The sequence below is a fragment of the Neomonachus schauinslandi genome, chromosome 4 (assembly GCF_002201575.2).
Source record: "Neomonachus schauinslandi chromosome 4, ASM220157v2, whole genome shotgun sequence".
NCBI lineage: Eukaryota > Metazoa > Chordata > Mammalia > Carnivora > Phocidae > Neomonachus > Neomonachus schauinslandi.
In genome coordinates, this window is record NC_058406.1 from 19,330,770 (window position 1) to 19,356,817 (window position 26,048).

At 49.0% G+C, this 26,048-nt stretch overlaps 2 protein-coding genes and 1 non-coding gene across 6 annotated transcripts in view; all 3 read left to right on the forward strand.

Moving 5' to 3' along the window:
• DHDDS (dehydrodolichyl diphosphate synthase subunit) overlaps positions 1-3,921 on the forward strand; it is a 30,482-nt gene extending 26,561 nt beyond the window's left edge. For 2 of the 3 annotated variants that reach the window (XM_021683589.1, XM_021683590.1), the window contains exon 9: positions 1,599-3,921. In XM_021683589.1, coding sequence (XP_021539264.1) covers positions 1,599-1,838 — 240 coding nt within the window. In that variant the 3' untranslated portion in view covers positions 1,839-3,921. The remainder of the gene's footprint in view (positions 1-1,598) is intronic. The other variant, XM_021683591.1, reaches the window with a different exon arrangement.
• Positions 3,922-5,062: 1,141 nt separating this feature from the next.
• Positions 5,063-20,469, forward strand: HMGN2 (high mobility group nucleosomal binding domain 2). Of its 2 annotated transcripts, none has more exons than XM_021684140.2 (7): positions 5,063-5,275; positions 6,273-6,317; positions 6,485-6,514; positions 6,862-6,912; positions 7,554-7,649; positions 8,107-8,143; positions 20,452-20,469. In XM_021684140.2, exons 1-6 carry the CDS (start codon positions 5,261-5,263, stop codon positions 8,140-8,142), a joined length of 273 nt encoding a protein of 90 aa, XP_021539815.1. In that variant the 5' UTR covers positions 5,063-5,260; the 3' UTR covers position 8,143; positions 20,452-20,469. The 2 variants fall into 2 exon arrangements, with proteins under 2 accessions (XP_021539815.1, XP_021539814.1); XM_021684139.2 differs by lacking the exon at positions 20,452-20,469 and adding an exon at positions 8,512-8,956.
• A 3,039-nt stretch (positions 20,470-23,508) lies between these two features.
• Positions 23,509-23,581, forward strand: TRNAE-CUC. Its single transcript has one exon. It is a non-coding gene; the product is annotated as a tRNA-Glu (tRNA).
• The last annotated feature ends 2,467 nt before the right edge of the window (positions 23,582-26,048 follow it).

The following is a 26,048-nucleotide window of genomic DNA, read 5'->3' on the forward strand; positions in this document are numbered from 1 at the left end:
GGTTCTGTACACAAAACCCAGGGTTCCTCCTTCTGCCCAAGGCCAGGAAGAAGCCCTTCCAGCAAATGGAAGGCCTTCACAGTGACTTCTCAAACCCTTCTAGTCTTCATAGCTCCACGTGTGAGCTCATCACCCTAGCGGAAGAGTGCCCTTGAATGCCTGGGTTCATACAGGAGCCTAGGGAGGGATTTTCCAGAATTTCCATTTGTTATCTTTATTCATGCAGTAAACCTTGATTGCTGAGAGACCCTAGCAAATCATTTCCCTACTCTGAATTTCCATGTCTGTCTCCAAAAGATAAAAAGTAGCTGCACTGAGAGGGTCAAGTGCTTGTGCATGTGTAAGATACTCTTTAAGGGAGGAAGGCGGAGCAATCCAGGTTTACAGGCTGAGTAGGACACAGGTACACAAATACTGTACTACAAGGTAGAATGTGGTAAGGGTCATCAGGGTATAGAAGGCCAACCTAGCGGCAAAGTGTAGTTTCTTACACGTGGAATAGGTTTGGCAGGAGGAGCTCTGGAGGCAAGGCTCCATATCCAGTCAGGATGGCCTTGGTCCGGCTCCGGGGGGATTTTCCCCTCACCAGGAGCTTCCTCCCTGCCCTCCTAGGGCCACCTGGTCAGTCAGTTGAGTATTTCACATGTACAGGGCGCCCAAAGTGCCAGAGAGGAAACGCCACACGGTCTCTGCCTTCTGGGAGTTTATGGTTTGTCTGGAGATACACAAGTGAATGAGAAGTGCTGCCAGGGAGCACGATCCCTTCCCTGGTGTCAGAGCTGGTTCCAGGAGCCCCGAGCACTCAGGCAAGCCTTCACGTGCTTTATTTTCTAACAGAAGAAGTGGCCTATGGATAACACCTATTCTACTCGGTAGAATGCAGTAAGTGGTTTAAGAGAGCCGAACCTGTTTCTCACCATGTTCCTAGGAGGATCATTTGCTGGAAGAGTCAGGCCGGTCTCCCTACAGGAGGCAAGTCTGGAGCCAAACTCGGAAAAATAGTTGAGGGGGTTGGGAGGATGGCACCCTTAGAATGACCCGGGAAGCCAAAGGAGGTGACCCATTGGCCGTGCCCCAGGCAGGAATAGGACCTTCCTTGCAGCAGAGAATAGACAATAACTTGTGAAATTGCTGTTTCTGTGTGAGAGGCTGCTAATATGCGAGAGAGGGTTTTGCATATATTATCTCTAATCCTTAAAACCACTCTTCAAGGTAGACACAACCCCCACTTTACAGATGAAGAAATGAGGTTAGGAGAGGATTTGCCCAAAGCCACAAAGCTAGTTGGTGGGGGAACCAGAAGTCAGACCCACGTTCGCCTGGTTCCCTTCCAAGTGTGAGCCTGAGAAGAATTTCAAGAAAGACAGAGGCTCCCACCCAAAACAAACCAAGATGGACCCAGAACTGCCGCTGCGGGGCCTCTGCCTCATGGGCGCCCCCCCCCTGCACAGCCACTCCCAAGGTCTTCCTGATCTGGTACAAACTCCCCATTGTTCCACTTAACTTGGCCTGCCTGGTGCCCCACCCCTACCTCCTCCATCCCAGTTCCACTCACACCTAAAAATGATCTCCCCACCCCGACCCCCACTTTTGTCTAGCAGAAGGCCCGAGACATGTATGCAGAGGAGCGGAAGAGGCAGCAGCTGGAGAGGGACCAGGCTGCAGTGACAGAGCAGCTGCTGCAAGAGGGGCTCCAGGCCAGTGGGGATGCCCAGCTCCGACGGACGCACTTGCACAAACTCTCAGCCAGACGGGAAGAGCGGGTCCAAGGCTTCCTGCAGGCCTTGGAACTCAAGCGGGCTGACTGGCTGGCACGTCTGGGCACTGCATCAGCCTGAGTGAGGCTGGCCTCCTGCCACTTTGCCCTGCCCTCTGCCTCCAGGGCCCCACTCCCCTCTCTTTTCTTGGTGAAAGGCGCCTCCCTCCTAATGATGAATTGTGTTTCCTTTGCTTGGCAGGGGAGCCCCAGAGGCCAGGTCTGCTGGCCGTAGATACACCTTTTGGACTGCCTGGGACAGTGGCCCCTGGGGAGGGTTGAGGTGCGAGTCTCCCATAAGTACACTAAAGCCAGCTCTGGTCACCCGTAGGTTTGGAGAGCAGGGAGCCCCAGGTCTTTGCTGCCTGTTCCTTCCACCTCTGCCACCTCTACGTGTGCTCCTAGATGCACTTTATTTTTTTACCAGCACATCCTTCAACACACAGAATTTCAGGGCAGAGGTCTCCCCAAAACCCTAGCCCTTTACCCTTCCATCTTAACCTTCTACCCGACTTTGACAAAAGATTTGGCTCCACCTTGGATCTGCTGGTAAATAGCTAATAGGCAGCCAGCGTTATTTGGGCAAGGAAGAGGAGGAAGAGACAGAAAATTTGCCCATCTGCTGCTCCTCCCCCTGGGCTCTCCACCTGGGATTTGCTATTGAATCTCTACCCCCTCCCACCACACAGTACTGATTGCTCACTGAAAGGCTCAGCGCCCCCAATGGCGCGCGGAAGCCAGGCGGGTGATTACAATCCAATTACCTATTGTCGACTCAGCCCACACAAGCTTTTCTCCTCCTCTTGCAGGGCATGGGGCCAGGCTCCACGCCCCTGTGAGACCAGCCCCCTCCATGACTACAGGGTAACAGAAGGGCCTGTAGGCCCTGGTGAATCTAATCCACCACAGGCCTCCTTCCCTGGAACGCGTCACAGGACCCAGAGCACAGAAACAAGCACTTCTCCCAACTGACTGACTGCCGTCCTCACCATCTCAGACTCTGCTTCCTACCGCCTCAGTCTTTGAGGCTTCTCTGTTCTTGACCTGGCCCCCTAAGTAACCCCTGAGACTGATTTATTCTCAGCGCAGCGGGGTCTCCGCTTCTTAGGGCCAACTCTGCCCAGCAGGGAGAAGAGGACCAAGTCAAGGGCCATGTCCTTTCCCTTACCTCTCCCTGCCAGGCCTTGCTGCAGAGCTGCTGAGAGGATTAGTGCCTTTGAAGGGCTGTCTGCCTGAGCAGCTCTGCTTCAGGTGCCCGGAGCAGCAAGCACCAGCCTTTAACACCAGCCAAACACCACTCTGTTTAGTCTTCCCATTTTACTTTCTGCGAACTGTTTCCCCAGCACCTCCCTCTAGGGGAGAGGTGGGGTCTTGCAAGCAGTGCTCCCAGCAGTCTTTAAACCCCTAACTTCCCTGTATTCCAGTCTCCTCTTCCCCTTCTTGTGCCAGGATACCTGGCACAAGAGACCCATTGGCCATCATCCCTGCTCCCAGAATCAGGCAGAAATGCCAGACACTGCGATTGAGAAGCCAATCAATGCACCCTTTGGCAAGCCCCCCACACACACCTGGCATTCCCCACAACCAGTCCCTGGCACAGGGTTCCCAGAGAGCAGGTGCTGTACATTTTCCAGCTTTACAATGGGGCTGTTGACAGCCTTAATTAGGGAGGCATGAATTATGCGGCTATAATGCAGAGCCCTACAATTAAAGCGGGAATGAGGGGCTGGAGGCAACAAACGGAATCTGCCCAGTGAGCCTGGCTATTGAGTCCTGTCTCCGTTCTGTTTCTGACTTTCCCTAATATGACTGAGGTACAGCAGAGATGATTAGTGGAGCTGGTGTCTCTCTTTGGCTTTAGGTCCTGTATCCTGGAGAAGGTACACAGAGTGGGATGGGTAGGGGCTGAGGGACCACTACTGCCAAGGTGCAGGAGCTGCAAATAGTTGATAGGGACTCCTTGTGATTGCTTTCTACCCGCAGGATTTGTACAAACCGGCTCAACCCTTGCCTCAGGAAAGTAGGTGGGACCTATTTAAATGTCCTCTTACCTGTGAGCCAGTCCCCCACTTGAGGATATTGTGTTCTTGTGTTCTCCTGGGTTTCAAATAGAATTTTAAAAATTCTTAGATGTAAAACTTGTCTACGAACAGTACAACAGAAGAACACCTGGTTTTGCGGCTGCAATTGTCTGCCTTTCCTCAGGTGCGCTTGGCTACCTCCAGGATCCCCAGCTTTGGGAAAGTGCGGGGTGGGGGAAGCCAGTGGAAAAGCCCTTTTGCCATCGCAACACCTGTTCCTCTACTTGTTTCCTGATCCCCGGTCGCTTTCCTCCACCCTTCTTGTCCTCCCGCAAGTGAGAGGAAGCCAGCCTGCCAGTGTGGAAGGAGGGATTTCGCCAGCTGCGTTTGCAGCGCCCGGGCTTGGTGGCCGCGTCGGGTGGGGGCAGCTGAGCTTGATGTCTCCAGAGCGGGTGGAGCGTAGGGGGAGGGGAGTGCTAGTAGGCCTAGGCGGCTGCTCTCCATCATTCTGTGGCGGGGTTACGAGGTTCGGGAATACAGGGACCTAAGGGAGCCCCTCGACAGGCTTTGAGGTGGGGGGGGCTTCGTTGGCATTTGGGGAGGCGGCCGAGAAGCGGGTGCTGAAAGGACAGCTCCTACCTGCCCCACTGCACCCGAAAGGGACCTCTGCGTGTGAAGTCTCCCCCCCCCTCGAACCCTCACCCCACCTCGAGCGGAACGCCTTCCAGGTGAGGAGCACGAGAGGATTCTTCGGAGTGGCAGCTTGGAAGGATGCACGTCCGGCTGCGCCAAGCTGGCTTCCCCGCTCTTTCCCCACTTCAGCGTCCGCCTTGGCCCTGGGAATTGCAGCCTGTGCCTCCACGCCGCGCGCCTCCTCCCGCCTCTGGCGGAGAAGGGCGGTGCGGCCAGGCCTCGAAAACCCTTCTTCTGGGGCCCCCGGCGGGAACAGGAAGGAAAGCGGCCGAGATGCGCCCTAAGTGTCGCATGGCTTGGAGAAGTGGGTAGCTGGGTTGCATAAGGTGGAAGGAACTTGGTAGTTTGCAAAAGCCAGCTCTTGGCGGGAGCCGAAACGCAGAGCCCGCCGACTCGCGCACACACACACGCACACACACACACACACACACACACACACACACACACCCTCGTTTATTGCCATCGACGCGCGCCTCCCCCCACTGCGCCCCCACCCCCTAGGCGCGCCGCCGTCTCGCGCGCCCTTCCCCCGTACCCCCCTCCTCACTCCCTCCAGAGGAGGTGAGTTTAAACCCCGCCCACGTGACCCCAGCTGAGCCAATGAGCGGCGGCGGGAGGTGAAATCCGGTTCTAACCGGTCCGGGGCTCCCAGCGCTATAAAAACTTTATAAACCCCCCGGAGCCGGAGCAGTGTGAAGAAGAAGAGGCGAGAACGACCCCCGGACCGGCCAAAGCCCGCGCGCCGCTGCATCCCTGCGTCCAGCGCTTACGTCCCACCGCCGTCGCCACCATGCCCAAGAGAAAGGTACGTGGCGCGAGGGGCCCAGGCGCTGGGCCGCCACTACCGCCGCCACTACCGCCGCTGCTGCCGCCGCTTCCCCGGCTTCGCGACGCGAGCATCGGTGCCGGGCTGGAGCAGGCTCAGACGCCCTGCACAGGGGCTCGAGGCGGTGTCAGACTGCCCCGGGCTAACCCTGCGCGTCTCGGCTGCCCGCGGGCGCCAGAGGCCATATTGGAGGAGCGGCGGCCGCGGCGGGAGGAGCCATGTTGGCGGCTGTTTATCCCGCTCCCCTCGGGTTCGACGCGCCCGCCCCGCGCCCCCTCCCCCATCGCCGTGCCCCCTCCCCTCCCCGCGGGCGGGCAATTCAAACCCGAAAGGGCGGGAAGGCGGCGCTCGGGCTTGGCGGGCGGGGGAGCGCGCTGCCGCCAAAAAACCGCCGCCGTGAGGGGGCGGGGCCCGTGTCCCTTGGGGCGGGGCTTCGCTGTGTGGCCCCGCCTCCGCCCACGGCCCCGGCGCACGGGACTCGCGCCGGTACGCGCCGCTGCCGCCCACGAGTTCCCCCGGCTGCGCGCGCCTCCAGTCTCCCGCCCTCGACGGCTGCCATGGTAACGGCGCCCGGGCCCCGCCTCCGGAGCGGTTTGTTTGCACCATCTGCAGCTGTTGCTTCTGCCTGGCGCGGCGGCGAGGGCTGCGCTCCTCCGCGCTCCTCGCTCGGGTTTAGCGCGCGCTGCCCCGGGCGGCTTGGCGGAGGCTCCCGGCCGGCTGGGGCTCAGACGCCCGCCTTTACTGCGCGCTTTGGGCCATTTCGGGCGTGATGCTTGCATAGAGGAACAGTCAGATCTTTGAGCACTTCGGGCATTTTCATAGGAGCTGGGGATGCTAAAACCGGAAGATTTGTATGGAAAAGTTGTGTGCAAGACTTCCCCCTTCGGTTTTTTTCCTTAGGACTGTTACGCTTAGTGAGTCCTTAAGAATTGCCTTAGAAGCTACAACTTTCTTAGGCTTTGTTTGTCTTTTATAGGCTGAAGGGGATGCTAAAGGAGATAAAGCCAAGGTGAAGGATGAGGTGAGTCTTAAAAAGCTTTGGGACTCCTTTGCTGGCAATTAACCACACCTCTAGTCCCGAATTTCCCTAAGCTTTCTGCACTTCCAGTAGTCTAGACCAAACTCATGAGAAAATTTCTTACCTTTTGATTTTTTTAACTGTCCTATTTTTAATCTTTTTTTTAATAGCCACAGAGAAGATCTGCAAGGTTATCTGCTGTAAGTGTCTGCTATTAAATTATGTTTATCCCTGAAACTAAAAAGCATTAAAAATTTCCTTTGTTTCCCATGGGTTATGGTTAGTGGCTGCTTTTGAATGATCTACTACTCTCTTGTGGGCTCTCCTGTTTGATATTTGCTGGTTCTGAAATTCTGGTGGCTGTAGTCAAAGTGGGACACCTTGGTGTGTTACTTAAATGGGTTCCTGAAGATAGGAAACTCCAGCGGAAAGCCAACCCCAGAAGCTTTACGAAAAAGAAGAAACTTTTTTTGTGCCAGGGGGTACTGTGGTTTGGCAGTGGGTTGTTTTGTACTAATGTTCTCTTCCTCTCTCCCTGACATAAAAGAAACCTGCTCCTCCAAAGCCAGAGCCCAAGCCTAAAAAGGCCCCTGCAAAGGTGAGTGGAACTGAGAGACCAGGGTGCTTCTAGGAGTTGCATAAAGCTGTGTGGTTTCCCACGTTGCTGACAGTTCTGCTGTATAATGGGTTCATCCATTGACACAGACTTGATATGAGAAAGTTACTTGGACTGGGCCTTAAACTTATGTTGGAATTGATCATTTTCACAGTATGAGGCCTGTCCTTCAGTGTCTTAATTCAGCACAATGACGACCCCGTTTACAGATCAGAATCCCTATTATTTTGATAGCTTGCCTATTTATCCCTGACGTTTGTAGTACTGGTTTTCTAACCAAGAACTCTATCATCAGGATAACAATAATTGGACAACAAGGTCCTGGGTGGGGGGGGGAGGGTAGTCATCAGTTTACAGAAGACTGTACATTTAAAACCTAAGTATTCAAGGCGCTGTTCTCTGCTATTATTTACACTCGAATAAAAACTTGTATGCTAAAGACCACAGCAAATGATAATTTGGCCTTGTTTTGATCCGTTTTTATCGATGGGGGAGGGTTTATAGTTTGTGTATGTGTTATCTTTGATAAACAATCCTGTGTCATACAGAATTTTGCACACCATACCCTGCTAATGCAAAATTAGAAGAAACTACTCTTATTTTTTCTCGCTTCCCCTTTTTAGAAGGGAGAGAAGGTACCCAAAGGGAAAAAGGGGAAAGCTGATGCTGGCAAGGATGGGAATAACCCTGCAGAAAACGGAGATGCCAAAACAGACCAGGTACAACTGCTCTTTCACTTTTTGTGAAGTTGGCTCTGAGTCAGTTACCGATCCCAAAAGCTTTTATTACCTTTCTCCTGCGTCTGTATCGCCCAAGTCTGCTTTTCAGTCCAGAGTATGCTTATGGTTTTTCCGTTAGCTTAAATTCTGGGTTCTTAAAATCTCTGCCATCCAGTGACGGGCACTGTAGTGTGAGCTCCGTGTCCCAAGCTCATGCTACACCATAGAGTTTTCAAGCTGGGGATAAACTCCCCTTCTAATGCTAATGTGCCCCCTTCCCCGATGGTACAGTGAGGTCCAGAGGGAAAGTTACCAAGTTATTCTCAAAACAAGGACTGCGTCTTGAAGGATCTAAAATCTGAACTTGGGTGTGGGAGCAAAGTAGTGCTAGGGATGGGATGTGAATGAAAATAGTGTCAAATCTATAGGTGGTAACGTATTAATCTTTTTCTTCTAGGCACAGAAAGCTGAAGGTGCTGGAGATGCCAAGTGAAGTGTGTGCATTTTTGATAACTGTGTACTTCTGGTGACTGTACAGTTTGAAATACTATTTTTTATCAAGTTTTATAAAAATGCAGAATTTTGTTTTACTTTTTTTTAAGCTATGTTGTTAGCACACAGAACACTTCATTGTTTTGGGGGAAGGGCATATGTCACTAATAGAGTATCTCCGAAGCTAGATTGAAAAAAGGGGAAAAACACCTTTCCCTTCTAGTTTTGAGAAACTTCCTCTTGGCTCCCAGGAGGAGGGATTCCTTGATGTTGACACACATGAGCCGCCTTGGCACAAACGCCTCGGTGGTGTGGAAAAACTAAAACTCATTTTTTTATGTCTTCTTCTCCCTCTCTGCCTTCAACATAGACTTGACTCCCTTAAACCCAGAGACCTGTTGGAACCTGACACCCAAGACATGGTTCCCAGTATGTCAGGCAATCTGGACTTTACAGTGTCACCACTGAGATGGCGTCCCTCAAAAAAGTTCCTTTTCTAGCTCGTGGATCTTCAGATTGATAATTCTGCCATTTTCATTTCATTTCCTGAAAGTCAGGGTCGGCTTGTGAAAAGTTGTTAAACAACATGCTAAATGTGAACTGTCAACCCTCACTCTAAACTTCCCCTGTTCAGAGCATCACATGAAGACTTCATTGGGTTTTATAGTGGCTTTCTGATTTTGGTAGTCCATTGAAGAAGGGAGTTTGAAAGTTGTTGTATACTGTTAACGATCGTCTGCCCATGTCCTGCCTGAAATACCATGATTGTTTATGAAAAGTATCTTTAATAAAGCTGGATACAGTTTGGCTTGGAATGCTGCCTCTAATCTTTTCCCAGGAGTGGGGGAGCCTGGTTTCTCCAGGTCTCTTGGGACAGGATGCATTCTGGTGTGAGGTGTAGAGGTTTCAGGTACAGCCGTTCTGGTCTCGAGTCCGTCTGTAGAACACAGTGCTAGGTGCAGTTAGGAAAGATCCCTGGAGTGGACTGGTGAGAGGCCAGGAGCAGAGGAGTGATTTCTGTACGTGGTTATGTAGCATTACCTGAAGTGTATTTTTAAAGGCAGAGTTTGGGTAGGTCTGAGGTGTTGGCCTGGTAGTGGACAGCAGAAGAGCCTTTCCACTTCATTCACACTTAAAGTCTATAAAACTAGAAAGTAGGTCCAACTATAATCTTTGTGTCAGGAAAAAATGCTTCTGTGTCTGTATACAATTGGCCATAAGATGTGTTAGACTGATGGGCACTCTCTTAAGCAGGCCTGCAAGTCTTCTGTGAATTGATTAAATTCTTGTCTTTGCTGGTAACTGCTCTAGCTCCAAAACCAGAGCTGTTAATGGAGACTTTCTGATTGCTTCAGTTTAGAGACCCTGCAGTGAAGCACCTTTCCTCCAGAGGAAGGAGCAAGAAGTTAGCTCTTAGGAAAGAGAACTTGTAATAAATTGATGCTTGCAATTTGAATATGCTTTCACAGGTCACCTCTATCGTTTGGGAGAAATAAAGGGGCAACACAAGCGTTAACACCCTTTTTATGTGTGAGGAAATGAGCTCAGATGAAGAAACTTGTTCGGGGTTCTGTATACATACAGTGAGTAACAGAGTCAGGGTTCAAACTCCCAGCTTTATTCAAAAATAACTTCTGACTTCTGTTTGGGGGCACCTTTTGGATAATTTGTCCACTTAGGCAATTTGTAGCCACTTGCTTTCTCTATTGCTGAAATCGTTCTAGGTGGTACACTCTTAATTTTTAGTCAGAGGGCAGCGTCCTCTGCAGAGTGGGATGGTATAGCTGTGAGGGAGACGGCAGCTTGGTATTTGAGCAGAAGTTGCAGCATTTGAGAAAGCCACAGCTGGGGTTACTTTAATCAGTGTTTGTAGGACTTCAGATTCAGTTAAATGTGTTGAGCTGTGGACCATGCTAGGAGTTCAGCCAAAGGCTCTTAATTTTTGTGTCAAAAATTAGGTGTTTTGCCCCCATTTTACAGTTAAAACATGTGAAATGACTGGCTGAAGTTAAACCCAGTAGTAACCCTCTCTTCTGTTACTTAGGAATTAGGATGAGTAGGGTGAGCTTGAACCTTGTTTTTCCTTCATGGGAAATATTTGCTGATGGGACTAGCCATGGACCATGAGAGTACCTGGGCTTACAGACCAAGAAACCAATCCTGAAAACAGGGTAAGACTATTTAAGCCAGGGGGCGCCTGGGTGGCTCAGTTGGTTGGGCGACTGCCTTCGGCTCAGGTCGTGGTCCTGGAGTCTCGGGATCGAGTCCCGCATCGGGCTCCCTGCTCGGCGGGGAGTCTGCTTCTCCCTCTGACCCTCCCCCCTTTCATGTTCTGTCTCATTCTCTCTCTCAAATAAATAAATAAAATCTTAAGAAAAAAAAAAAAAAAAAAAGACTATTTAAGCCAGCCATAATCATGCTCCGTGCCAGCCCTGACCCGAACGAAGTCTGATGATAAAATGGATTTCCTTCCCCTGGCCGTCTCCAAGCCCATTTTATCCCATCTCTGGGGAGCAGTCACCATAACCTGTATTAGAATGGATGTTCTGGGTTCTAAGTAAAATAAAATAAAGTGGCTTAAACAGGAGGAAGATCGATCTCGCTAAGAGAAGTCCTGAGGTAAGGTGGTTCTAAGTACCCAGCTGTTTCTTTCCAACTTTTCTGCCCTGTTGTCCTCAGCATGTTGTCCAACCACCCCACCTCCCAAGTCAGCTGCTCCAGGCCTCAACTTGACACTCTGGTGTCCAGAGGCAGAAGGCCTGTTTCTCCTGAAGAGAATTTCCCAGAAGCCTCTCAGCAATCCGAGTTTGTTTGGGCAGAACTGGACTGCCTGCCTGCTCCTAAACCAATCATGGTGAGAGGGATGAAACCACAGATTCTGTTTAGGATTCACCAGAGTTGCTGGAATTAAATGGGGGCCGGGTGGGGGAGGGGGGTGGGAGATGACAGAAGAGGACAGGTGCCATGAATGGCCAGCCGCCACCCGGCTCGGGGCACATGGTGTCTCCAGGCCTCCCCGGGCCTGGCTTCACTGCAGCATCTGCTGAGCATGAGCCCAAAGTTGAACTAGAATTTGCATTAAAAACTCACCATTTTAGGGGCGCCCGGGTGGCTTAGTCGTTAAGCGTCTGCCTTCAGCTCAGGTCATGATCCCGGGGTCTTGGGATCGAGCCCCACATCGGGCTCCTTGCTCTGCAGGAGGCCTGCTTCTCCCTCTCCCATTCCCCCTGCTTGTGTCCCTTCTCTTGCGCGCGCTCTCTCTCTCTCTAATAAATAAAATATATTTTTAAAAAATTCATTTTAAAGCACACAATTCAGTAGTTTTTAGAATATTCACGAGGTTGTGGAACAATATACAATTGCAGAATGTTCCATCACAAAAAAGAAAGCCCATACTTAGCAATCACTCCCCATTCCCTCTTCTGGCCTAGGCAACTGCGAATCTACTTTCTGTCTCTCTAGATGGGCCTATTCTGGAGATTTCTTCTAAATGGAATCCCAGGACATGTAGTCTTGTGACTGGCTTCGTAGCACGAGGTTCTTGAGTTCCATCCGTGTTCTAGCATGTACTTGACTCCTTTGGTCAAATAGTCCTTTTACAGATAACCTCTTACACTTTTTGAAAGTTCACATTATGCCACTTTGCTTTTAAAAAAGACCTAAAAAAAAAAAAAAACAAAAAAACGAGAAGAGCAGCATTGCGATTCCGTAGCCTTTCTCCAGGCAGCACTCAGCCTGAGCCCCGAGAGTGGCCCTGCCAGGCTCCCTCCCCACGAACAACGCTCCAAACCAAACCACCATAACACCTCTGAACTGTGTGAGCATCTGTGCTTTATCTCGATTTATTTTGTGCATCCGTTAGCAAGCGTGTCCGAAGGTCTCCAACAAGCCTAAGAGATGTTGTTTTGGGGGGTCCGGGAAAGCTCACAAACGTCTCCATCTAAATGAATGGGGATCGCTTTCGTCTGTGCCCCCTGGCTTCGGAAGGAGTTCATGGGAAAGCTCTACTTCTGGATAGTGGGGAAAACCTGTGCCAGAGTTTGTTCATTGATCAGCTGATAGGCATTTGGGTTCTTTGCACTTGAGGGCTTTACAAATCCTTCTCTACTGTGTACGCGTTCTTGCGTGGACAGATGTTTTCAGCTCTTTCCCGCCCGTACCTTGGGGTGGGATTGCCGGGTCTTGAATTGCTGTCCCTCCTCGAGCTGCCCGGCCGTTTTCACAGCAGCGGCACCATGTCCCACTCCCACGAGCTGGGCACGAGGGTTCCGATTTCTCCACATCCTCGTCAGCACACATTTTCCCATTTCTTTTTTTATTACAGGCATCTGGATGGGGTAGGAAGTGATCTTTCAGTGTGGTATGGATTTGTATTTTCCTCGTCCTAGGATGTTGAGCATCTTTCCATGTGTGTTGAACTTTTTTTTTTTAACATGTTCAAATCCCCTGCCCATTTTTTTGGTTAAGTATACTCTACGGCCAACGTGGGGCTTGAACTCACGACCCCCAGATCAAGAGGCACACACTCTACTGACTGAGCCAGCCAGGCGCCCCTTTTGCTCATGTTTTAATTGGGTTATTTATCTTTTTATTGGTGAGGTGCAGGAGTTCTTTATATATTTTGCATATTAGATTCTGACCAGATTTATGATTTGCAAATGTTTTCTCCCATTCTATGGGTTTTCTTCACTTACTTGATACGGTTATTTGTCACATAACAGTTTTTAGTTTTGGTGAAGTCCAATTTACTTAATTTTTTATTGCTTATGCCTTGGTGTCCTGAATCTGTTCCACAGGACCACCTGGGTGGCTCAGTCGGTTGAGTGCCTTCGGCTCAGGTCATCCCAGGGTCCTGGGATTGAGCCCCACATCAGGCTCCCTGCTCAGCAGGGAGTCTGCTTCTCCCTCTCCTGCTCCCCCTGCTTGTGATATCCCTCTCTCTCTCTGCCAAATAAGTAAATAAAATCTTAAAAAATAATAAGATAAATCTGTTGCCCAGTCCAGGGTCATAAAGGTTTACACTTGCGTCTCCTAAGAGTTTTAAATAATTTTAACTCTTAAATTGAGGTCTTTAAAACTTTTTTTTTTTAATATTTTATTTATCTGACAGACACAGCGAGAGAGGGAACACAAGCATGCTTGTGGGAGTGAGAGAGGGAGAAGCAGGCTTCCTGTGGAGCATGGAGCCCGATGTGGGGCTCGATCCCAGGACCCTGGGACCATGACCTGAGCCAAAGGCAGACGCTTAACGACTGAGCCACCCAGGCGCCCCTCTTTAAAACATTTTGAGTTAATTTCTGTATGCTGTGTGATGTAAGACTCAAGTATTCACCTCTTTTATTTATTTTTTTTTAAAGATTTTATTTATTTATTTGAGAGAGAGAATGAGAGAGAGAGAGCGCAGGAGAGGGGGGAGGGCCAGAGGGAGGAGCAGACTCCCTGCTGAGCAGGAAGCCCGATGCGGGACTCGATCCCGGGACTCCAGGATCATGACCTGAGCCGAAGGCAGTCGCTTAACCAACTGAGCCACCCAGGCGCCCTAGTATTCACCTCTTTTAAAAACTGTTCTAGACATGCCTGGGGCCCTCCTGTTCCTAAGATACTATTTGTCTGGTTGACCACTTCTTAAGCCTCTTCTCTATAGTTTCTCCCTGTGACATCATCCAGTGACTCACATTTTCATTACCTGCCCCCATCTCTCTGAGTTCAGTATTTCCACCAACCTCTTGTGCAGTCCCACCCAGATGTACTACAGGCACCCCAAATCAACATGGCCAGAGTGGAACTCTTGTTCTTCACAAACCCACCTCCCCTACTCTTCCTGAACCTGGTAAAACACCACCACCTGTTCCATTCCTCAAGCAAGAAACCTGAAAGATACCCCAGATATCTCCGTCCCTCCCCATCATCACACATTTCCAGGGAAAGCCTAAATCATGATGACCTGAGTTTGGAAATTCTTGTTTTTTTGTCATGGAAAATTTCAAATAGGAGCGCCTGGGTACCTCTGTCAGTTAAGCATCTGACTCTTGATTTCGGCTCAGGTCTTGATCTCAGGGTCGTGAGATTGAGCTCCGTGTCAGGCTCCTAGTGCGGTGGGTAGTCTGCTTCTCTCCCTCTGCCCTCCCTCTTTGCCACTGCGTGCACTCTCCTCTCTCTAAAATAAATAAATCTTTTTAAAAAATCCCTCAAATATGTGCAAACGTAGACTAAGCAAAACCCCGTACCTATCACATAGTTTCAGCAATTATCAACTCATAGCTAATTTCACTTAATTTATACCACGGGCTCCTCTCCCTTACCATAACCTGACACCCCATTTCATCCATAAATACTTACGTATTTTTAAAGGATAGGGACTTCGTGGAAAACACAATATCATTAGCCTACCAAAATAACAATTCCTTAATATGAAATACCCAAATTCTCAAATTTCTAGTTGCCTGTCTTTTTTTTTTTTCTTCAGTAATTTATTTATTTGAATGGCATATTTCTTATCTCTTGGTGCCTATAAGTTCCCTCCATCTCTCCCAGTCTGGATTTTGGGTTTTTTTTAAGATTTTATTTATTTATTTGACAGAGAGACAGCCAGAGAGGGAACACAAGCAGGGAGCCCAATGCGGGACTCGATCCCAGGATCCTGGGATCATGACCCGAGGCGAAGGCAGACGCCTAATGACTGAGCCACCCTGGCATCCCTGGATTTTGCTCTTCTGTCTCCATGGTGTCATTACACAGGTTTATCCTTTGTATTTCCTACTAAATAGGAATAGATCTGGAGGTGTGATTGGATTCAGATTTAGTGGTAAGAAAACCACATAGTGGTGTACGCTTTCATCAGGAGATGCATCACGCTTGGTTGTCTATATACTGTGGCCGTTGAAGGTCAGTGCCTAGATTCATTAATTCATCAAGGGTTGCAAAATGAGGATACTCTAATTCTACCATCCCTTCTTCACATAATGCCTGAAATACCAATGTGAAGAGAAACTTTGACTCATCCGCTCTTTGGTTAGCTAGAATTAGAGTTCATATTGGAAAAATCTGGCCAGTTTTCAAAATAATGAGTTGGGTTTACTAGCATCCTCCATACAAAAGTGATCAGTGGGTTGTTTTTTAGTGTTGTTAGTATCATGGTCACTGAATTAAACATTTTATATGTTTCAGTTCATTGTAGTTATTCAACTTAATGACGCTCAAATTGTTCTTTTTGTCCAGTGGGGGGGGCCTCTTCAGGTGGCTGCTCAGTCCTTTTGATAACAACCCTTTTGATGGTAGTATTGGTAACTTCCTTGCTATCTAGTATGATAGGATATTCCAGACTTATGTTGTACATTTCCTGCTCCAGACCTGGGGTCATCTGTTTCTAGGAAAAAACCAAAATCCTGGTTCCTTTTAGTGGTGAATGGCATTGCAAGACCAAAATCAAGGCTCTAGAATTAATAGTCTACTGCTGCTATGTTGGTCATTGTTTATGGCCTTTGGTAGACAAAGCTAGGACACGTTTTCTTTTTAAGGTAAAACACATTCATACTTTTTTTTTTTTTTTAAGATTTTATTTATTTATATGAGAGAGAGAGAGAGCATGAGAAGGGGGAGGGTCAGAGGGAGAAGCAGACTCCCCGCCGAGCAGGGAGCCCGATGCGGGACTCGATCCCGCAGGATCAGACCTGAGCCGAAGGCAGTCGCTTAACCAACTGAGCCACCCAGGCGCCCCACATTCATACTTTCTATTCAAGTTCAAGACTTAAGAAATTTTCTTAACTCGTATCTTCCATGTGTATATTTTTTTCTCAACATTGAGAATCCCAGTTCTCATTTGTATCCTGAATTATGAAATAGATAATCACAATTACTCAGTTGTTTTATTGCACATCACACAACAGTATCAGAATAACAAAAGGGAGTTTAAGGTTTTGTTTGTAGTTCTTTGTTTGGGGGATATTTCCTAGGACGCAGATACAGTCCATTCACGGTGTTTTCAGTTTACTATAGTTCCTTTCTGTGTGGCTTGCTACTCACTGGATACTCATATACATTAACCTGTTTTATGTATTTTTCCATTTTTAAAGACTATCTTGGGCTCCCTTCGGCAACACGTAGACTAGAATTGGAACGATCCAGAGGAGATTAGCATGGGCCCTGCGCCGCATGCTTTGCGCGGCGCCCCAGGGGCCCACCACACTCTGTGGGTTAACGCAGAGGAAATGATGAGTCAAAGCACAACGCATGGTGTTGAATAATGAAATGATGATATGTCTCTATAAAACTATTCCTGTAAAGCCATCTATGACATTGAACAAAGCGGAGCTACACTTGGAAATTTATGTGCAAATACATCCTTTCTACATATCTCGGACATGAGAAAATGTCAACTTGCATTTCCTTACAGAATGTAAAAAAAAAGAATTTCTCTTAGTTTAATACATAAAATATTTATATAGTTCCAAGTCTAATCTACAAAACATGATCTCTTCAAAGTCTAATTTCTGTTCCTATGTCCTCCACCTTATTCCCTCCCTTCCCATTTAATGACCTTTTTTATTCGATTTAATCATTCCAATTATTTTTAAATTTAAACAGATGAATATGTTATAGTTCCCCTTTCTTATATAAAGAGAGCATACTGGGGGCGCCTGGGTGGCACAGTCAGTTGGGTGTCCAACCCGATCTCAGGGTCATGGGATCGAGCCCCACATCGGGCTCACGCGTGGAGTCTGCTTAAGACTCTCCCTCTCCCTCCCTCTGCTCCTCCCCTCCTCCCCCACCCTGCACTCGCTCACCCTCTCTCTCAAATAAATAAATCTTAAAAAAAAAAAAAAGCATACTATACATTTCTCTATCTTGCATATTCACTTAACAGTATATTCTGGGGGCACCTGGGTGGCTCAGTCAGTTAAGCATCTGACTCTTGGTTTTGGCTCAGGTCATGGTCTCGGGGAGGGGGGTGTGTGAGATCGAGCCCCACAACAGGCTCCATGCTCACTGCAGAGTCTGCTTGAGATTCTCTCCCTCTGCCCCGCCCCTAGTTTGCACATGCTCTCTCTCTCAAATAAATAAAATCTTAAAAAAACAAAAACCAGCCAGTATATTCTAGAGATCCATTGTAGAGATTCCTCAATTCTTTTACAGCAGCACAAAATGATAAATATGTTTGGCTTCTCATCCATCATCCTGTTTTATGTTATATTTACATGTATCTCAAGTCTTTTATATATAGTCCTGTTTATTTTTTTTCTTCTTTCTTTCTTTTTTCTTTTTCTTTTTCTCTTTCTTTCTTTCTTTCTTTCTTTCTTTTCTTTCTTTCTTTTTAATTCACTTGAGAGAGAGCAAGAGCACAAGCAGGGGAGAGGGTCAGGGGGAGAGAGAGGAGCAGACTCCCCACTGAGCAGGGAGCTGGACGCGGGGCTCGATCTCAGGACCCTGGGATCATGACCTGAGCTGAAGGCAGTCGCTTAACCAAATCAGCCCCCCAGGCACTCCCTCTTTTCATTTTTCTTTTAGCTGTTTGGTATTTTGAAAGGTGTGTTTTTGTCCCGTGGTTAACTTTTTATTACTGCCTTGTAAATAGCCTTCGCCTCTTCCATCCTCACTGAGATTTCCAACCCACTGATCCGACCTCTTTGCACCTTTTCTGCACCAGTCACCTCTTCTCTCCTGTGTCCACTTGCCTTACTCAGATTTCGTTGCCTGGCTCTAAGCACACTCCACTCCCTCCCATCTCCCTCGCATGGCACCTCTCCAGCACCTACCTGCACCTAAACAACCTAACATTGCAGAGAGCACCCACCAACCATGCCACCCCGACTCACTCCATACTTAGGACCGCACTTCAAGTGGGCCCCCCACACTGCCAAGCTCTCCTGTTATATTTCCCTGAAATACTCACCTTTTCTCGCTCAGATGACCTACTTCCCACCCTTGTCTCCTCTCCCGTCTTCAACACCCTCTTCAATGACTTCAGTGCCTCAAACTTCTGTCATAGAAGATGGAGTCAGAACAGAGTGACTTCATCTTTCCCTTCCTCTGCTGCCTGCCTGCAGTGTAGTGTGCCCACACCCCACGTCCCCTCCTGTGGGGGGGATCCCCTCTCTTCTCTAAGGCCACGCCTTCGACTTGCGATCTGGATCCATCCCTCTTTGCTCTGAGACTAAATCTGTGCAGCTGTCCCCTTTCTCTCTGGCATTATCCATCTTACCGTGCTGGCTCATTCCCACCTGCAAACACCTGCAAAGCATCCTACCTTGGCCCTCTTGAGCCACTTCCCCATTTCTCTGCTCCCCTTTATAGCAAAGCTCCCCAAAGTGTAGTCTCCATCACCACTCCCAACCCTCCATCCTCTCCTCAGTGCCCCCAGATGAGGAGGCTTTTGCCCCCACCACCTGTTAAACAGGCCACCCATGGTGTGCGGCTTGCCCTAGTCAAAGTTTCTGTCTCGTCTCTCCCTTCTCTTTTCAACCAACCTCTTTTCTTAGGTGACCACAACCAGTATTCTGACTTTAAATACCATATAGTGACAGTGACTCAAATTCGGATCTCCAGCTAGAACCTCTGCCCCTCAGATCCAGAGTTAGATCACTTAGTAGACTTCACCAATTTAACACGGGCAAAAAATTAGTTTTCCTCACAAAGTAACTCCCCCCCCAAGCTTTCCCCATCTAAGTAAACAGCACCATCATCCACCAAAACCTTAATTTCTCCTCCTCCCCCACACTCCATCATCAATCCATCATCAATCCATCAATAAATCCTATTGGCTCATTTTTTTTTTTTTTTAAAGATTTTATTTATTTATTTGAGAGAGAGAATGAGAGACAGAGAGCACGAGAGGGAGGAAGGTCAGAGGGAGAAGCAGACTCCCTGCCGAGCAGGGAGCCCAATGCGGGACTCGATCCCGGGACTCCAGGATCATGACCCGAGCTGAAGGCAGTCGCTTAACCAACTGAGCCACCCAGGCGCCCTGGCTCATTTTTTAAAATCTGCTTTAGACCCAACTAGTTGCCGCAGTCTGCACTATTCTGCCTGCAGCGGGTTCCCAAAGATTTCTCAACTGCCTCTTTAGTGCTCCCATTTGGACCCCCTGCACCAAGTAACCCCTCCATTCTGAGACCTGGATGAAAAACCACTCCTAGGAGCATGAGGTCCGGCTTCCTCAGACGCAGCCAAGTGGTTAGTGATTCAGTCCAGAACAGTGGAGACATCAACTCCCCAGAGGCAAATGTTGAAAAGTAGGAAATGGTAGATGGAAAGGGAGGGAACTGGGCTAACTGCCTCCTTTTCTCCAAAATTCCTCCTTTCAGCTCTTCCAGAAAAGTCTCTGTGCTAGTTAATACACTTGCTGCGTGCCCAGCTGTGCCTCTCTGCAGCTTGCTGGGAAGCAGTAGCCCGGACCTAACGCAGCACTCCTCATTGCTTTGCCTCTTCCCTTCCTCCTGGCCCCCTGCGCCCTGGGCCTGCGCCTTCCCAATAAAGCACCAGCGCTTGGACTTGTGCCTCAGCCTCTTCCTTCCCTCCCCTCCCTGCCCCACCCCGCTTCCTGCTTGAGTGTGATTTCTTTTTCTTTTTTTTAAGATTTTATTTATTTATTCAAGAGAGAGAGAGAGAGCAGGAGAGCACAAGCAGGGGGAGCGGCAGAAGGAGAGGGAGAAGCAGGCTCCCTGCTGACCAGGGCTCAATCCCAACTGAGCCACCCAGACACCCTTTTGCTTGAGTGTGTTTTATGAGGATATGAAGTTTGGGGTTGCAGCAACCACTTTGGGATCATAAGGTCAAGACACTGAAGATGGCAGAGCAAAAAGAGGGAGCCTGAGCTAGCGGCCCAGCCAACTTCAGAGCTACCAAATCCAGATACTTCTGGGAGAGAATGAAATGCCTTGATTGGTTTTGTCAGGTCACCTGTTACTTGCAGCTAAAAACAGCCCCAAATGGATTCAAGAGATTGTTTGATTTTATCCTCACATTAAATTGAGAAGTGGGAATTAATTTATCCATTTTACAGGTGAAGAAACAGGGTCTTAGAGACCCAGTGTGGTCCAGCCATGAGTCTAGTGCAGGCCCATCTGGCTCCAGAGTCCACTCAGTGAATCATGAATCGGTTCTGCAAATGCTCACATGGCATTTGCTGTGGGAATTAGTGAGTTGGGTTTGAAGATGGGAATGTAAATGATCAGAGCCTGGACTGGGCTCTGGACTGAGAAGTTGGAGCATTAATGACTGGCCAGAGCAGAAAACGTTCCCTTCATTCTCCCACAGAAATGCAGGGGGTAGAGAATGTTTTTCTCAGTTATTCAAGAGCTTTGTCATTCTCTAGGGCTGCAGGTAGAACGGAACAAGAGGGGACTGGTCTTAAATTGCCCTCTGAGAAGCTGGGTCAGACACGAAAGATGATGACTTCCCAAACCAGAAAGAACCCCACGGATCACCTGCCATTTCCGTGCTGCAGACGGACAATACCAAGTCTTCGAGGTTAGCGAGCCCTCACTGTAAGCCTGGTATCCTTTACGCAATGTGTTTGACTTACACATTTAATTCTCACGACAAGCTAGTAACGGCATGCTTCCCATTTTACAGATGGAGAATTGAAGCACTAGGAGGGTTAAGTAACTTGCCCCAAATCACATAGTTGTCGAGTGACTAAACCTGATTTGAACTTGTATTAATGAGCCTGAAGGAAGGCTGCACTCGAAACCTCCACACAGGGGCGCCTGGGTGGCTCAGTCAGTTGAGCATCCGACTCTTCGTTTTGGTTCAGGTCAGATGATCTCAGGGTGGTGAGATGGAGCCCCACGTCTGGCTCTGAGATTCTCTCCCTCCGCCCCTCCCCCCACTCACATGTGCTCTCTCTCTCTCAAATAATTTTTTTAATTTAAAGATTTGTATTTATTTATTTGACAGAGAGAGCATAAGCAGGGGGAGCAGCAGAGGCAGAGGGAGAAGCAGGCTCCCCGCTGAGCAGGGAGCCCAATGCAGGGCTTGATCCCAGGACCCTGCTTGTTCTCTCCTGCTCTCACGATCCCAGGATCATGACCTGAGCCAAAGGCAGATGCTTAACCGACTGAGCCACCCAGGTGCCCCTAAAATAAATAAATCTTTAGGAAAGAAAAGAAACCTCCATACTATTCTGAGGCCCAGTAGTGCGTGCTGGGCCACCCCGATGGCAGAGTGCAGACTAGAATCCACACCTGTTTCCGCACTGGTCTGGTCCCCATGATAGGCCCCAGCCCTTAAAGCTGTCAACTGCCACCCCACTACCCACCATTTTCTACCACTGAACCTTTGGAAGTGTCCAGCTTCCTTGCTCGTGCTGGTGCCCCCAGATGGACTCATAAGTCTTTCTGCTCCAACCAGACAGAACACTGGCCCTTGGGCTCCATCTCCCACTCCCCTACAGGAAAAAATTTCATCCCTCTCCCCTCCTTCATGAGGGCTAGAGGGCTTGGCTGAGCAAAGACTGTTCTTACAATATCCTTATTCTTCCTAAGGTTACTTTGTGCCAACTATATGATGCATTATCTCATTTAACCCTCACAACATTTTACAAAAAAGAACACTGAAGCCTGGAATGGTTAAGTAACTTGCTCACAGTAAGTTGACCAAACTTCTGACCTCTATGTCACGAGAAGGCAGTGTCCTCAGTGCCACAGGGGGGCTCCCATCCATGTCCCCTGCACAGCCCCTAAATTGAACAGAGACTTACCCAAGCACCACAGCAGTCCCCATGCCAAAGCAAAGGCCCCATTTTCCACCAGGGCACTCCAGGCACAAGGCTGAGACCCCTCACAGCCCTGGGCCCTAAGGCAACCTTTTTGGCTACTCTGACCTTTGGCTAGTCTGGGGCTGGGGCAAATTGGCGAGGCCTGTTCGGGGTGCGCTAAGAGGGCCCGCCCGGAGGCCAGACATTTCCCCGGAGTTTGAGCAGCATTTGGGAGAACGGTCATTGCTAGGCAGTGAGTTATGACTTCTGCTTCTTACTCCTACTTACCTACTCATACATCCTAACTTTTCCACACTGGCCAGGTACTCCTTGGGTGGGCTGGGAGGAAGGTGCAGGCAGTGTTTGCTTTCCCTAAACATAACAGTATTGCCTGCTCACTGTAAAAACATTTTTTGAAACAACTCAATACAGACATATAGAAGGCAAACGTGAAAATTTTCACCTCTCCAAACCCACTCTCCTCCCAGAGGCAGCCCCTGTCACGTTAATGCGGACCCTTCCAGGTTTTTCCTGGGCACTTACAAACACAGAGGAGTCCTGATGTGTTCTGAGGCCCCCTTTGCCTCTGAGATGTAGCGGACATGCTGAGAAGGGCTCCTACTTCCACCTTCATGAATCATGGGAGGTTGAAAGTCACTTCTTTGAGTCCCAAGAATGGTGTTGGGGGAAAGAAGAGGACCCTCTGTGTCCAGTCTCCTCAGTCTCTGGCCCTTGCTTCTGCCCTGGCCATCTCCTTTCTCTGACCCAGATGAAAGGTCAGCTTCTTTCTTGATTCTACCCTAAAACTCATGCACACAGACATTGGTCAGTCGAGTAGACTTCACAGAGGGTTTGGGGTCCCAGAAATGTTCACGTGTACCCTGCATAGCAATTTTAAGTGTCATCTCTGTGATGGGTTCACATCCTCTCAGGCATCCCCATTCCCAGGGAGGGGTGCTCCCTGGCCCTTTGCCCCATGCATTCTACCACCTTGACCCTCGGGAAATTCACACTCTCCTCCCTTCCTAACCCAAGCAATTCAGGCCCCCAGCTCCTCTATCAGACTCCTCTTGGAGCTAACACAAAGGCCTTCCATTGTTCTGGGCCCACTCTCCTGAGCAGGCATCTGCAGCACGTTTCATGTTTTCTTGCTGCTCTCATGGATCGAGATTGGAGCTCTTACAAGGCAAGGAGGCTTCTGTTTACATCTGGGCTACATATTTAACAAATATAAATAGTTTGGGGGTGGGGTTTTTCTTTGTTTGCACAAGTGAAATCATGTTGTACACGATGCTCAGTGACTTCTTGTTTCACTCAACCGAAAGCACAGACATCTCCCAGGTCACTAATAGTAGCTGAACTTCATTGGGAACCTAACTCGAGCCCCTGGGCACTCTGTATCTCTGTTGGCCCAATCTGGTAACCACGAACCACATGGGGCTCCTGAGCCCTTGAAATGTGGCTGGTACTAGAAAGGAACCAAATTTTAAATTTAATTTAATTTTAATTATTTTAAATTTAGAAACAAAAATATTTGTTAAATATGACTTAGTTTTTGGTAGGACATTGCTTACGATATTGTTGTTGTATAGCTGAAATGTGCTGTAGGGGTAAAATACATACCAGATTTCAAAGACTTAGTAGGAAAAAAAGAATAGAAAATATCTCACGGGTGCCTGCCTGGCTCAGTTGGTAGAGCATGTGACTCTCGATCTCAGGGTTGTGAGTTTGAGCCCCATGTTGGGCATAGAGATTTAAAAATCTCAGTAATAATTCTTACATTGAGAACATGTTGCAATGATATTTTGGATACATTATGTTTAAAAATATATTATTAAAATTAATTTTACCTTTTTACTTTTTTTAACATGGCTTCTACAAATCTTAAAATTATAAGTGGCTTGTATTGTATTTCTATTAGCGCTTTAGGGCTACTTTATACGCATTACCTCACTATTGCACAGATTGATTTAACAAATATTTGTTGACTAGCTTCTATGTCTCAGGCAGTAGCCAGGCACTGGTGATACCGCAAAGAACAAAACAGCCCCAAATCCCACTCTTATCAAACTTCCATTCTAGGTTGCTAATTTCTTATAACTTTATCAGGTAGTTACTGTTATTATCCCATTTCATAGATGAGGAAACTGAGGGAGAGAAAAGTTAGATAATTTCCCCAAAGTCACAGAGCAAATAAGTGGTCAAGTTGGGATTTGAATTCAAGCACTCCGAGCGCACCCACAGGGCACCATCCTGTAGGACCGCGGATAACCTGCTGTGGTACCGTGTGATTGTATTATAATGTCTGATACAATAATGATAACCTATAATAATGGCCACTATTGCTGCATACTATGCAGGAACCGAACAGTACACATTATGAGAACAGGTGAACTGTGGTTGAGGGCGAATATAAGATGTTGACGAGAGACGAGCTTTAGGTCTGAGGTCATAAGCAAGGCCAGCGATGGGACAGTGAGGGACGTGTTCAGAAGCTGGGGGCGGGCTTGGCTGCCCATAAACAGGGTCGGGCTGTGCAGCAGCTGCCAGGGCGGGGTGGCCTGGCAGGCTGAGGGCCCAGGCGGAATAGGACAGCAGGGCTGGAGAGGAGGCTGCACGTAAGGGCCAGCGCCCGGTGGGCCAGGCACTGAGAAGCTGTTCCTCGGAAGCCGCCATCCCCCCTCCAGGCCCTGGCTCGTCCACCTCTTCCACGCAGCTGATCAGTCCCCCGACAGGTATGTGCCGGGTGCCTACCGGCACCAACCCCAAGATAACCATCTTGCAAGGGGCCTAATAAGATGTTTTATTCCCTCCATCACTTTACGGCTTTATGGCTGAATGATGGGGCTCAGGGTGATGAAGTGATCTAGTCAACTAGTGACACCGCTGAATTTAAACCCAGGGCCACCCGGTTCCAGAACCCACAGTCCAGTCCCCTTACCGGCTTCGGCCTGCCTTCCGTGACTGCCCACCTCTGGACACCCCCAGGGTTCTCATCCTGGCTCTGTCCCTGACCGTATGACCTTCGGCAAGGGGCCTCCCCTCTCTGAGACCGGGCTTCCTCATTAATAAAATGGAGACTGAGGCGCCTGGGTGGCTCAGTCGTTGGGCGTCTGCCTTCGGCTCGGGTCATGATCCCCGTGTCCCGGGATCGAGCCCCGCCTCGGGCTCCCTGCTCGGCGGGGAGTCTGCTTCTCCCTCTCCCACCCCCCCTGCTTGGGTTCCTGCTCTCTCTCTCTGTCAGATAAATAAATAAAAATCTTTTAAAAATTAAAAAAAAGCTTTAAAAAAATAATAAAATGGAGATAAGAAATGGTCCTTCCTCCTGTCTTCAGTCCCCAGGCCAGAGCAGGGAGGAACCCCGCACTCCCTGGTGCTCACCCCTGGCCAGAGTAGGAGGAATGGCAGCCCCTGACCGGGCAGAGGGGCTTCAGGAAAGGAGATAACGACACCTAGTGTTTTCTATGTGCCTCATTTAATCCCCACGGTACCCATAGTAAAGTAAGTACTATCTTCAACCCATTTTGCAGAAGGGAAAATTGAGGTATAGGAGGCAGCGGAGCTGACTTGAACCTGAGCACTCTGGCCCTTAGGGCCCTCAGGTCTATGCTGGTAAACACTGTGCTGCATTGTCCCTCAAGTTCCTACCACTCCTGTTTAGTCCAATATGAACCCCCACCCAGGGCACCCAGAGCTTTGGCTGTGAGAAACAGCCTTGATCCCCAGCTTCCTGTCTGCCTGGCCTTTGGGGTGCGGTGAGGAGATAGGCTTCAGAGTCAGCAGACCCAAATTTAACTCCCCAATCAATTCTACTGATCCAATTGGGGGTTTGAAGGCCCAACATGGGGCTCCAACTCACAACCCCGAGATCAAGAGTCGCATGCTCTACTGACTGAGCCACACAGATGCCCCAGTTTTCCCATCTTTAAAATGTGGGGTACTTGACCAAATGCAAGGAGGCAAGAGAGAGGTCTGCAAAAGTGCCCAGCACAAAATTTCTTAGAGGACTTCTGGGGAGCTGAAGTGAGGGGAAGAGGCTCCTGGGTGAAAGATGAGGGCAGGCCAACTGGGGAGAGGCTGGGAGTGAGGTGGGGAATGGGGCCATCACAACCCGGTGTCAGTGGCCTGGAACTCAGGCTGGGGTGCATAACAGGGATTGGGGGGCAGCAGGGTTGGATGAGGTCAAACCCAGGAAGAAAGCAGGGCCATGCCGA

Excerpts from the sequence above, each read along its gene's own strand:
- HMGN2 (XM_021684140.2), top strand. Across the intron at positions 6,318-6,484 it reads AAGCCAAGGTGAAGGATGAG|CCACAGAGAAGATCTGCAAG; the intron begins GTGAGTCTTAAA and ends TTTTTTTAATAG. Across the intron at positions 7,650-8,106 it reads GAGATGCCAAAACAGACCAG|GCACAGAAAGCTGAAGGTGC; the intron begins GTACAACTGCTC and ends TTTTTCTTCTAG.